Source organism: Juglans regia, chromosome 5 (genome assembly GCF_001411555.2).
Source record: "Juglans regia cultivar Chandler chromosome 5, Walnut 2.0, whole genome shotgun sequence".
Classification (NCBI taxonomy): Eukaryota; Viridiplantae; Streptophyta; class Magnoliopsida; order Fagales; family Juglandaceae; genus Juglans; species Juglans regia.
This window is the reverse complement of record NC_049905.1, coordinates 12031146-12045391: the sequence shown is the minus strand read 5'-3', so window position 1 is coordinate 12045391 and position 14246 is coordinate 12031146. Positions and strand designations below refer to the sequence as shown.

Below are 14246 nucleotides of genomic sequence, written 5' to 3'. Positions count from 1 at the left end.
ACTACCATTCCCCCGAATGGTAGATCTTTTACAGGATCTGAAGGAGAATCGGGAATCGACCAACTGGAAACGGTCACCTAAGCGACGATGCGATGTAGGTGTTCGTACAGTAGTTACCTCAGATTACTACTTGTATTTGTGGAGTTCAATCTCCATCACTCTTTTGATCACAACCTTTTCGGACTAGTGTTGTGATATCAGTTTTTGAGTATGTCATTATGTATGAAGAATGTTTTAAGTATTTGGGATATTTCAGTTTGGTGCATAGTATTGCTGAAGAAAAAAAAATTATCCGCTGCGAATATTGCATAATGCTAGATGCATGTTAGGAATATTGCATCTTATATGTCATGAACGGGGGCAGGTAACCTTGTGTTGCATGTCTCGACGCTTCAAATGTCCGTCCGATCCCAAGCGGATTTTGGGGGGCGTCACAATAATAATAATAATTGATGATGATGATGATAAAAAAAATATGGTTTGATGAATAAAAGGCCTATGATAAGAATATGATTGAAATTGAATATAATTTTTAGGAAAAATTCTCATTACTTAAGTCTAGTTGTTAATTCTTTACTTGATTTTACTTAATTTGATATTTTCTATGTTCAATGAATGCTTCTTATGATCATTAATCGTTTTGCATACCTAGAGAAATTTTATGTGAATTTTATGAATTTGTATGATCTCACCTTACTCTATAATTTGTTTGATTACACTCAAGGTGAAATCCTAGACAAAATATTACTGGGGAAATGATTAAGGCATTTCTTTGGACTGATTGAGCCTTTCAAGTTTACCTGTTTATTATCGTTATCCCTAGCCACCCCATTGAGCTTTATTGAATTATATTTTAGCCTTATATTTTTCTTTCTTGCAAATCTCATATTCCCTACCCTATTTGAGCTTAAACACTGATTTCCTTACCTTTTAAGAGAACTAAATTTACAGAAAGTCACGGACTCTCAAGAACATGAAAGGCAAGAGAAGTTGAAGGTCTGCAAGTAAAGTTAATTATAACAACATTATCAAAGTCATAAGTTTTGGGGTGTGAAAAGTCAACTCGTCTATGGTGTGGCTAACAAGAAAAGGCCGACGAGAGTCATCAACAAAGGTATTCGAAAAGGTATGGAATATTTCTATAATGAAAAAAAAAAAGAAAAAAGAAAAAAAGAAAAGAAAGGGTCCAACATGCCGAATAGAGGGGTAAAGAGATTGATACTTGAAAGAACCAAAAAAGAGGTATGTTGAAAGATTTACAATGATAGAGAAGAGATGTTAGAAATGAGAATACTCTATTTGTCTGTTGGTGTTCAAACTTAAGTTCTCTTACTTTGTTTGAATCTTACATTTTCTTTGTAGCTCTCACCCTAGCCTTACCTTACAAGCTTAATAAAGACCTATTGATCATTGGTAATAGTTTCTGTTCTACATTAGTGGAGAGTATTGTTTTATTTTTTGAAGAGCCGATAGCCACACATATAGCGGCCCCATCCCAAATTTATCAATATATCCTCGCTTATAGCAGAGGAATATAGTGGTTACAAATGAAGCATCTTGGAGATTACAAATAAGCAAATAAAACCCTCCCAAATACAAACCAAAAAACATAAAGTAGGTAAACAAACTAAACAAGCCTATAATAAGACCAAGACTAAACAGGCCTATATAATAAAACCAATAACCTGTAAACAAGCCTATAAGGGAGTTAGTTTTTAGGAAAGTCTTGTGTTTAGAGTAAAAATATTCTAGATGGCAGATCTGGAAGAGGCGGATCTGGAGGGCAGAGGCGAGAGCCGCATGCTTCATAAACCAACTCCAACGAAAAATACTAGTTTTATTCTTGTTATTCTCAATTTCATTATGAATTAATTTTATTTTCTAGAGTTTTGATGCAGTCTAGCATTGAACACACAATTTATATTCTAAGTTGTTATATTTTCAATATTTTCATAATTGAGTGTTTATTTCTTGTTCTTAATGCTTGTAATTTTCTAACTAAGTATTGTTCGATCTATTGAATCGCAATGAGACCGAGAGGTGATTTGTGATTAAAGTTTTAGGATTAACCACCATTAGTTGAGCAAAAGTAGGGATACTTTACCGTCGTTAGTGTGATTTTCAAGAAAAATTCAAAGAACTTAATGAGTCTCCAATTAGTTAAATTCACATAGAGATATACAGTTATTAGTTGGAGATATTTATGTATTAATGGATTTTTATCATCAACTTGGGATAATTGGAATTCTATAACGAGGAAGAATAAATTGTGTGGTATTTACTAGGTAAAATCAAACGATCTAGATCTATTCTTATTATCTTTAAATTCTTAATTTTAATGATCTTTTCTTCAGTTTAGTTTAGATAATCTATTATTTAAATTTCAGTTTTCCAAATAGTAATTAATTTAGTAAATTTCAATATTCGACAGCATAATTAATCCATTTGGGTTCGACATCCGTTTTCTTTAAAAACACTTTACTACTTGATTTTGTGTACTTGCAGATATTTTCAGCACAACACAGACATCCATGACACACTATTGAGAATTGTGGGCATCACTGGAAGGGTCCCCAACCCACAATAATTGATGCTCATACTGAGAGTCCCACATATCTCATTGGTCCTTCTAGCAAGTCTTTTGAGCCTACTTTCACCCTCTTCAGAGCTGATCTCAAGGATCCAATCAACTAGGCTCTCACCAATTCTAGTAATGCATCTTCCTCTACCTTCTTAGTCTTGCCAAGTAAAGCTTCTCCTTAGATCTTACTCTGCATGTTACAATCACATGACACCTAACCGATCTACATTTACCAAATCTACACCGTTATGACATTCATCTTCAATACACACAACTAATGGCTCTACTATGACAATTCAAAATATAGGGATGTCCATACATCTAATCTTTCCCAATCTTTTTCATATCCCTAAACTTTCATTCAATCTTCTCTCTGGGCCAATTGTGTGAACCTAGTTACAAGATTGTGTTTGACTTCCATGGTATTGTTGTATAGGATCCTTGGACCAGTTAGATACATGGGATCGGACATAGAGTTGGGTGATTGTTTCATCTCTCATCCCTCCAACTTCCTAGCCCTAACATTGGTGGAGTTGCATCCACCACTTCTTCACCCTCACTTTCCTTTTGGCACTCTCGTCTTGGTCATTCATGTACATCTCGGGTACAATCTAAGGGTTTAGTAGTTTCTGCATCTACTAGTCCTAGTCTTTTTTATTGCATTTCTTGTCATCTTGGGAAACAACTCATTCCCTTTTAATACTAGTGAGCCTATGGCATCTACTTGTTCAATCTAATTCATTCCGATGTTTGGAGATTTGGTAAATGTACATTTGGTAATACCGTTCCTAGTATGAGTGGCTCAAGATATTTTATAATCTTTGTAGATGATTTCTCTCATTATACCTGGAATTTCTTAATGAAATAAAGTTCTAAATTATTAGATATTTATTGCAACTTTGCCAAAATGATTGAAACTAAGTTCTAGTCTTTTTTTCTTATAGTACTTTAGTGTATACACAACGTGCTTTTCATGATATCCTCAAACATTATTGCATTATTCTTCACCTTTGATGTCTAGGTATCTTGCAACAAAATGGGAGGGCCGAATATAAACTTGGACACATTCTAGATACCACTCATGCTCTCCTGCTATCACCATCCTTGCCTACTCCATTTTGGGGTGAAGCCTCTCTCATCTTGGTCTACCTCATCAATTGGTTGTCTTCTCCTATTCTTAATATTGATACTCCTTATGAGAGACTGTTTGGCTCCACTCCTACATATCATCACCTACACGTTTTTGGTTCGTTCTGTTTCATTTTACATCAACTACACAAGCACACCAAACTCAAGCCTCGCTCTCAATTTTGTTGCTTTCTTGGATATGGGATCAAACACAAAAGCTATATTTGTTACAATCCTGTGTAACATTGTCTTCGAATTTCCCATCGTGTGGTTTTTTGGGAACATTCGTTCTTCCACGGGGTTGATAAATTTTTGATGTCATCATTTCCACTTTTTCCATTGACATCCCTACAAAGACACACACCTTTGCCCAACCCCCTGATATTATCTTCCCCGAATCAAGCTCACTCAAACTACACACATCTGATGGTTGGTCCTAAGACCGCTACAATCGAGTCCCTAAGTCTGTCTAATCTGCGAATCTTGTTGACGATCCACATTCGGACCTTTGACGTTCCACCCAAGTAAGATCTCTACCCTCACATCTCCATGATTTTCATTGCTTTCATCCCTTAACTAGCTTGCATGAACCTCACTCCTCTCATAAGGCTTCCACTAACACCCTTTAGCATGCTGCAAAAAAAGGGGAAGTTGATACTTGGGATCTGGTCAATTTGCCTCCAAGGAAGCCTATTGTTAGGTATAAGTGAGTTTTCAAAATTAAAACTCGCTCAAGTGAACTGTTGATAGATACAAGGCTCAACTTGTGGACAAGGGATTTACTCAATAATACATTATTGATTATGAAGATCAGTAGCCAATTAAACTCAAACCCAAATCCACTTTTGGCCAAGGGATTTACTATGGAATATGGTACTCTTTTTGGGTGCTTAAAGCAGTTTTTTTTTTATTTTTTATAAATTCATCAAACATACTATCTTTTCTTTAGGGGAGGTTTGGATAATGAGTTGAGATGAGATGATTTGAGATGAAAGTTGAATAAAATATTATTAGAATATTATTTTTAAATATTATTATTGTTCTGAGATTTGAAAAAAAATTGATTTGTTTATTATATTTTATATAGCAATGTGAAAAAAGTTGTAATGAATAGATGAGATGAAAGACTTTTTATATCTAAACCTTCCCTAAAAGAGCTTTTAAACTATTAAAAACACTTTCTAAACCTCCAAACTCAAACCCAAACATGCACTGAGTAAAATAAAATCATTTACTGACGATTTGGCTTCTCTCAATCTTGTGATTGTGAGCACCCTTTGCCGCTGAAGCATTAATCGAGAGCCCTATGGATCTTTTTTATGCGTTCTTCAGTGGTAGCAAGACTTATTCACATATATATATATATATATATCCTCGGACTACAAATTTCATCATTCCAAATCAAACAATTTGTGATTCATTAGTACGAGGCTTTGTCTCTCGGTTCCAAATTGTAGCACCCGGGCCCATTAAACCCAAGGCCGTTCATTGGATTCTCTGGTTTCTTTTTTTTTTTTTCTCTCTCGTTTACACGCAGCTGAGTAACCTCCTCTACCCCCACCACGTCGTTCGCTATGAGCTTCCACTTGCTGCTTGCATTTTATCTTCTCAACCGTTATTCAATTTCAATTTCTAGACTTCCGAAGATTTCTCCACCCAATCTCCATTATCTCCACGTGATCTAGGCAGTTTGAACTTTGAACTTTCTTCCCCATTTTGAGTTCCCTTCTTTTATTTTTGTTTTCGCCAACACGTAGTCTCGCCCACCTATTTTTTTTTTATTGTCTTCTACTTGTAGTGCTTTTCAATTTCTTTTTCTATCCTCTCAAACTCTCTGTATTTATCTATCTTCTCCGCACCAGCACCTGGAAACTCTGCCATCCAACCACCTCGGGTCAGCCTCCATAGCTCAGCGCCACTGTGTCCTCAACGAAAGCTTGTCCCATGAACCCGTTGGCCTCCACTGAACCAGTCAAGATCATCGTCAAAAAGGAATCAGCACTGTCACGCGTGTATCCCTCCTCCGCGAATCAGACAACGACTCTCCTCCTCAACCACCTTGTAAGGCGCTGCCTCACGTCAGAAATACCATGAAAACAGCCCAACCACCGTGCCCAGCTGCCCAGAAACTTCCTTTGCTTTGCTATGCCAAAAACAGAGCAACCCACCACCAGTTTCACCTTAAACCACAACTCCTTGTGTCAAGCGAACCCACCGCAAGCTACCCAGCCACCACTAGCGTCACACGGTGCAGCCCTTGCCACACTCGAGCAACCACCCAATCACCATGAGCCCTATCTTGAACCACCAGCCGTTGCTCCAAGTGTCCCCACGCTCGGCCATTCGTAGTTGATAGATGAGGGCTTGAGACATAGTCGATCTTCTGAACATTACTGACGCCGTGCTCAAATCCTTCGTCCATGGTTGCACCACCGTGCACGACCTCCACCCCTCACATGCCAGGCCACCGTGCTCACCACCGTCGATCCCTGTCCAGCTCTCTGTCCTGTCGTGTAACGCCCCGGTCCTGCAGGGGTTGAAGAGTTACTCCCTATAACTTAAAACTCACAATTCATCAATGTAATTATAGACTCCAAAATATAAAGTCATCAGAATACTACAGAATCTCTCAATAAAATCCGCCACTTCTCAGAAATATTCTATGAGTAAACCACTATGCTTAAATAATCATCTCACCGATGCTCCATAATCCTGATCCTTAGCTGGACTATTCAAAATCATCTGAAAAATATATGGAGATAAGGGGTGAGTTATCAACAACTCAGTAAGCAGAGGACATATACTAGTATGTAAACATGAACATTTTTACAGAGTTCAGAATGCAGAAACAAAACATTTCAGTATCAATATGCAAATCTAAAAAATACATATTATCAGAAAATCAGAGTGACTTTTCAAACATTTCATATTCAGAAACTAGGGGTGTAAATTTAAACCGGAAAACCGGAAAACCGGACCGGACCGGACCGAACCGGACCGGTTGGTCCGGTTTTGAACCGGTCCGGTCCGGAACCGGTTCCTATTTTATGAAAACCGGCCGGTTCCGGTCCGGTTCCGGTTCCGTAGTTTTTGGAACCGGACCGGACCGAACCGGACCGGTTGGAAAAAAAAATATAAAAATTAATTTATATATTATACAAAATATTTATATATATAATATATAATTATATGTTAAATTTTTATATATAATATATATAATTATATATCATATATGAAAAATTTTTATATTATAATTTATAAATAATAACATAAAATGTTAATCTTAAATATGAACATTTGTAATTTATTTGATCATATGTTATTAATATAATTATATATAAGATAATGTTGTTATAATTTATAAAATAAAAGTTTAATCTTAAAGATAAAAATTTAATTGATCATATACTTTAAGCATAATATATATATTAAATTTTTAATAATATTTTATAATAAGAATTAACACTTTATTATATGTTTTTTACATTTAAAAAAAACCGGACCGGACCGGACCGGAAACCGGTAAAACCGGAAGTACCGGTTTAGGAGGGTAATCGGGGCGTAATCGGTTTTGAAAAATACAAAACCGGTACATACCGGTTCGGTCCTAGATTTTGTCCAAAACCGGACCGGACCGGTTACACCCCTATCAGAAACCAACTTTTCATATTCAAAGACTCCTATGGCACAACATGATTGAACATCTTTGTCTTATCATATCATATCAGAGCATCATATCAGAACAGAGACCATGTTTAACTCCTGTGGTAGGGTTGTGCATCCTGCGGAAAGCCAAGCAGAACATAAATCACCGTGTTACCAAAGGGATTGCACTCAGAACAGAAAACCACTATTATATCCCATGGCAGGCTAGAGGTCACTATTATCTCCCGTGACAGGGCCAGAGGTCACTATTATATCTCGTGACAGGGCCAAAGGTCACTATTATATCCTGTGACAGGGCCACATATCAGAACAAAACAGAATCAGAATCACCATATCAGAGTCAGAACATAATCAGAAAGTCATGCCAACAGTTTTTCAGATGCCACATCATAATAGACCACATAATCAGATCACAAAACATATTTTATGCACAAAATTTCATATTCGTTTTTTTTTTTTTTTAAAGTTCAGAAACAGAATGTCACAAATAAGCTCATGTCTACACCAGTCATGACAGAAAATACTTTCGTCTTAAACAGAATCTCATGAGTAATGCAGAACAAATATCTGAGGTTGTTTTCAGATTTCTTTTCATAGCAAAACATGCACAATTTTCAAAAAGGACCTCAGTTCATTTTATTTAATGCAAAGTCTAGCATAGGAACCCTGCTTACCTGGACTTCTTAGCTTTTTTAGAATTTTCCTCAAAGATGTCGAACAATAATTAAGCGTCACCTATAAAATAACCACGTGATTCTCATAAATTTTCAATTAATCACGTATTATAATATATTAGTCTAAACTCCTAGAATAACCTATTTAATTCCTCAAAACCTAAAATCTCATAACCTCAAATTATAAGACATCACTTTCTAAAAATCATCAATATTGATTTAATAACCTTGACTAAAACATTTAAAAGTTGACCTATTTATTATTGAAAACAAACTATAAAGTTTAATACTAGATAATATAATTATCTCAAACTATTTTAAAAATAAACCATAACTATTTTTAAATAGACTAAATCATAACTAAAGTGTAAAAATAATATTACACCAATATTATTTACTCTATAAAATAAAACTTTACCTAATAACATGTTAAAATACATAAGTGATTTTTCTGTAAGCACAAATAAAATAGAGTACACTAATACATATTTAAAAGTTTAAAGCACGCCAATACAGCTTGTACTCAAAGGGTAAAGATGTAACTTACCTCAAATAATATATGCTTGACCAACTAATACGGTAAGCTTTGCTATTTGAAAACATGCTCATACTACGTGAGGTAGTTTACGCGGCAGAGGCACACCGTGAGTGAAGGGAACGTGCGACAACGTATGGAGCTGGCTGAGGTTGGCGGTGGTGGGTGTGGCACTTGGTGCGGTGGAAGGTGGTGAACTCGGCGGAGCAGAGAGAGAGAGAGAGAGAGAACAACACCGTGAGAGAGGGCGAGGGCAGCGCAAACGTGCTTGCGATAGCTGGGCCAGGCTGTTTCTGGTGGAGGCTTGCGGTGGTGAAGGTCATGCAGGGATTGATTAGGGGGTTGAGAACATGGAGGCGAGGCTTCAAGGGAGGTGATGGCGTGGAGGATAAGGGGTTGTCCGTGGTGCAACTACTCTGTTTCGGGGAGGAAAAACAGGGGAAATCCGTGGTTTGCAATAGAGGCTGCGAGAGGCGTTGGGCGGAGGCTTCACATGGCTGGGCACTGTGGCTTATGGTTCTACAAGGGGTTGGGCAAAGGCCAGAGGCTTTCGTCGTGCAGGGGGAAGCTTGCATGGGGTGGTTTCCGTTCGGCTGCGTGCACAAGGGCTGGTTTTTCTGATGCAGCAACACTCGAAAAATGATGCCAAGTTGCGTCTCGGCAGTCTCGTTTGCGGAAGTGGAGTGGTGGTTGGTTGTGGTCTGTACTAAGGTTCACGATGGGGGTGGTCTTTTTCCTAGTGGCTGAGAACCGGGCTGGAGGGTGGTTTGCTTGCAAAGAGAAGTGGTTGGCTACGATTTTGCGTGGCAGGGCAGCGGTGTGAGGTTTTTTCGTGCTGGAAGTATGTGTGTATTTATATTGGTGATTGAACAAAAAAAAGAAACCCTAGAGGGATGAGGGAGACGTGCGTGTGGATGAAAACTGAGTTGTGCGTGTGTGTGGAGTGGATAAAAAAAAAAACATTAGAGACGTGCGTGTTCATGCATGCCGTGGACGAGAGTGAAACTTAAGGGGAAAAAGAAAAATAGACGGAAAGAATGAAACGTGTGGTAGTTAATGTGTGAATAAAATAATGATAATAAAATAAAATAGAACAAACTAAAACAAAATAACTAAATAAATAAATAAATAAAAACAAATTGAGCTTCAATGGGTCTAGGTGTTACATGTCGCGCCTTCAGCTTCCCTTAGTGAGTATGCCTCTTTGTTTCCTAGTTTTGATCCAGGCGTTCTTTTTGGTTTATCCCACTTTTCTTTTATTTTTTTCTAGCAGTACCCAACGTGCATGCATGTTGATGTTTTCATTTTCCAAAAATGCCCCTCTTCATTTAGATGGTTTCATATTCGACCGTTTTCATATTAAACTTGTGTTAAGTGGGTCTTGTTTGTAGCATAAGAATTTACATTTACGGATTCAAGTTAAATTACTAAATATTCTTACAATTTGATTTTTGGGTAATAAACTGTAAGTATTTTTAATCTTTTAATTTTTTTTAAGCACTTTACGGTTGTGTTTGGATGTTGATGTGAGTTGAGTTGAGTTGAGTTAAGATGATAAAATATTGTTAGAATATTATTTTTTAATATTATTATTATTTTAGGATTTGAAAAAGTTGAATTGTTTATTATATTTTATGTTGAAATTTGAAAAAGTTGTAATGATGAGTTAAGATGAGTTGAGAGGAGTTAAATAACCAAACTTTATCTGAAATAAACCTTGTATGGTTTTATCTGAAATAAACCTTGTATGGTTTTAATTTAGATATGGTTAGTAGTTTGCAATGAGTTTTTTTTAAAAAAAATATTATTAACTATATTTTTTTATGAACTACTATTATTTAAAGAAATTTACGATTTCCTATTACATCATATGCTGGTGGTATTAGATTTAGGATATTTTTGGGTTTTACGAAATTTTAGTTTTTTTTAGGAAAATAGATTGCTTAGCATATCAGTTGTAAGCATTGAAAAATTGTGTTAAATTTAGATATTCATGAGAGTACGTGACTATTTTATAGGTGACGATTGATTTTCATTCAATAATGCTGTGGAGAAATTCTGAAAAGTTAAGAAGTTCGAGTAAGCAGGGTTCCTATGCTAGACCTTACACGAATTATTGAGACTGAGGTTGACTTTCTGAAAACTTTGCATATTTTTGTGATGAAATGAGAACTTGGGAAAAACTAATCTCGACCGCTTATTTGCATTACTCATGAAATTTGTATGAAAAAGATAAAATATTTTCTAACATGCATTGTGTAGATATTAGCTAAATTTTGTCATATTGTCTCTGAAATCTGAAAAAGAGCGATATTGAGAATCTGAAAAATTGTGCATTTATTTAGAAAGATGCTCCGATTTTTATTTTCAGTATGTGAGAATGATCTGATTATATTTTGGTACTCTATCTTATTTTGATATGGCATCTGAAAACCTTTGGCATGGTGTACTGATTTTGTATCTGACTCTATCTCTACTCTGCTCTGCTCTGTTATGTTCTGCTTTGTTTGGGTTGGTATCAACTTCTCTGTCTCTGAGTACACCCACCTTGGAGACAAAGTAATTTTATTGTGGTCTTTCCTGTGTGCACACTCGGGACTCCGAGAAGAATAAGGGAAAGATTTCACCTCTGTCTCTGCCCGGTTTGGCTACCAGGGATACCACAACCCTACCACGGGGGTGATACATGGTCTCTGCTCTGTAAGATGCTCTGTTTTGATGTGATGATGATAAGTTATGTTATGCCAAAGTACTACGGGTTTTACTTGTCTTAAAACCACCACTCTGTTACTTTTGAAAACATGTTTTGTTCTGCATGATAACTCTGTAAAATATTTTGTTCTGCATACTGTACTTTGTAAATGCTCATATTTACACGCTAGCATATGTCCTCTGCTTACTGAGTTGTTGATGACTCACCCCTTATCTTCATAATATTTTCAGATGATGTGGAGAGTCCAACTGAGAACCTGGATTAGATTGGTGAGCATGATTAAGCTGATGAGAAGATGTTAAAAGAATGAATTTCTTATGTTCTTTAGATTTAATGTCTCCTAGATTTAATTTTACCTTGGGTTTAGTAAGACTTATGAAACGATCAGTTTGGCTTGTTATGACTATCGGGAGATTGTGGACTCCTTAGTTTATTTTTCGTTACAGTAATGACTGTGGAGTTTTCAAGGTCCTTATTTAGAATATATGAGATTGAGTTTTGCTAATAAAAGATTGAGTTTTGCTAATAAAGTTTTTGGAGATTTATTTTAGTTGTGTTGAGAAACATATTTATAAGTGACAGATAGTAATTCTTCAAGCCACCTAGATTTGAAGGGTCACACAAATATCGAACCAATAGACTAAAAGAATACTTAAATAACAATGGAGTGAGATTTTTGTTCTCTTTTATGGAAAGAGACATTTTGCCAAGTCTCCTTACCGTGTTTTGAAATTATTTTGTTGACTTTAACTTTACACCTGTCTATATATCATGCTTATTATAATATTGGTTTGGTGAGACATGTTTATATTAATAAGTCTTTTATTGTAATTGGGGCGTTTTTGACTGTGTTTATATTGACTCCTTATCCTGAATTGACATTAATAGGTGTTTATATTATTATATATTATGTTTATTTGTATAAAAAATTCATTGGGTATCTAATTTTCACAATTATAATTTATACCACGCATTTCTCGTTTACTCTTCAAAGAGCACAGTTGCCACGCGATTCAAAGTCCATGGTAATGGCCGCCAGCCACCACCAAAGCGTTTCTGTCTCTCTTTTTTTAATGTTTTCTCTTTTTGGTATTTTAATAGTTCTTGTTTTGTTTTTTTTTATACGAAAAATGATAAATACAAGTCCAAAATGAACAGATTTCGGACAAACCTTTTATAAAAAGTAGACTACCATAAAAAATTGTGAAAAACTCCTTTCTAGCTTCTTGGTGGAGCTCATATTTTAACAAAAAACTTGTATAAAGTTTGTACATTTAAAACTTGTAACTAGCATTATTCTTTTTATATACATTTGTTAATGAGGCAGCAAGGAATTAAGTTGCCACCTATCAATTAATTGTCACATGGGAACCGTGGAAGAGAGTTAACAGGGTATTAAAATTTGAATTGAGTTCTACAATTGAGTTCTCAATTGCAATCCTTCTACAATTGAGTTCTCTCCTTATAAAACATCACCATACAAGATCTTATATTCACATCAAAACACCCTCGAACGACAACACAAACAATAATAAATATCATCATGAGCGGCTCATCGTCCTTGCTAGCTCCCATTGCTAAGAGGTAATAATAAAAAGCAAGGCTTTTGGTACCTATGTGTGTTAATTTCCTTTTATCTTATTCTCTTTCTCTCCATCGTTTATATCAATTGTTGTGATATTTCTTGATTTCCCGTATTAAAATTTGGAATATGCAGATTAGCAGGCAAGGTTGCCTTGATAACTGGAGGTGCAAGTGGAATTGGCGAGAGTACGGCAAGACTATTCGCTAAACATGGTGCTAAGGTCATCATTGCTGACATCCAAGACGAGATTGGTTTCTCAGTTTCCCAAGACAAAAGCATCAATGGTGCCATTTCCTACGTCCACTGCGATGTCACTAGCGAGTCTGATGTCGAGAATGCTGTTAATACTGCGGTGTCGAAGCATGGGAAACTCGACATAATGTTCAACAATGCAGGCCGTACTGGCCAAATAGATGAAAACATCTTAGACCTCGAGCAGAACGATTACAAGAGAGTTTTTGATGTGAATGTCTTGGGGTCATTTCTGGGAGCAAAACACGCGGCCAAAGTAATGATTCCAGCGAAAAGGGGCACCATTCTATTCACCACAAGCAATACAACACTGTCGCATGGAATGGCCTCTCACACCTACACGGCGTCGAAGCATGCCGTTGTGGGACTAACGAAGAACTTATGTGTTGAGTTGGGGCAGTACGGAATTAGAGTCAATTGCATATCACCACATGCTTTGCCCACCCCTCTGCTCCTAAAATCGATGGGAATAGACAAGAAAAAGGCGGAAGAGATGATATCCTCCGCTGCAAATTTGAAAGGAGCAGTTTTGGAAGAAGGAGATTTGGCAGAGGCTGCGTTGTTCTTAGCGAGCGAGGAGTCCAAGTACGTGAGTGGGCTCAACCTAGTCGTGGATGGTGGTTATAGCACCACCAATATAGCTTTTCCAGAGACCATACGAAAGTTCTTCAGTACCTAAGAACGGAAAGCATTATTCTCATCTTTTCTCCAAGCATATATGCATGTTTTCAGCGTACCTACGGGTCGCAGTTGTAATGTTTGTATTCCCCTGAAATTATAATAAATTAATGATTAAAATTTTTACTACGAATTATATTGCTGAAGTAGTTGATAGCGTATGAGTAATTGAATCGAGATTTACCCTCAATGAATTGTAAGGCATGTTTATGGTCAAAGCTGGATGTTGAATTAAGCTGTATACCCACATGATGAAAACTATAAGGCCAATTTGACTAGAAGAAAAACCTTCTTTCCCGGCAAAACACAAAAGATCTTTATTTACCCTAATCTTTTTTCCTCCACAACGCTTGTTCTTCTCCACTTCGACGAAACTCAGACCAAAAGCAGAAAACCCATTTCTCCACATGAAAACCATAAGGCCAATTTGTTGA

The 14246-nt window shown here is 36.5% G+C and overlaps 1 protein-coding gene across 1 annotated transcript; it reads left to right on the top strand.

The window, feature by feature from the left end:
* Positions 1 to 12464: 12464 nt before the first annotated feature.
* LOC108983148 (secoisolariciresinol dehydrogenase-like) lies at positions 12465 to 14030 on the top strand. The gene is made up of 2 exons (XM_018954698.2): positions 12465 to 12881; positions 13015 to 14030. The coding sequence occupies exons 1-2, from the start codon at positions 12841 to 12843 to the stop codon at positions 13811 to 13813; spliced, it is 840 nt and encodes a 279-aa protein (XP_018810243.2). The 5' UTR covers positions 12465 to 12840; the 3' UTR covers positions 13814 to 14030.
* Positions 14031 to 14246: the final 216 nt, after the last annotated feature.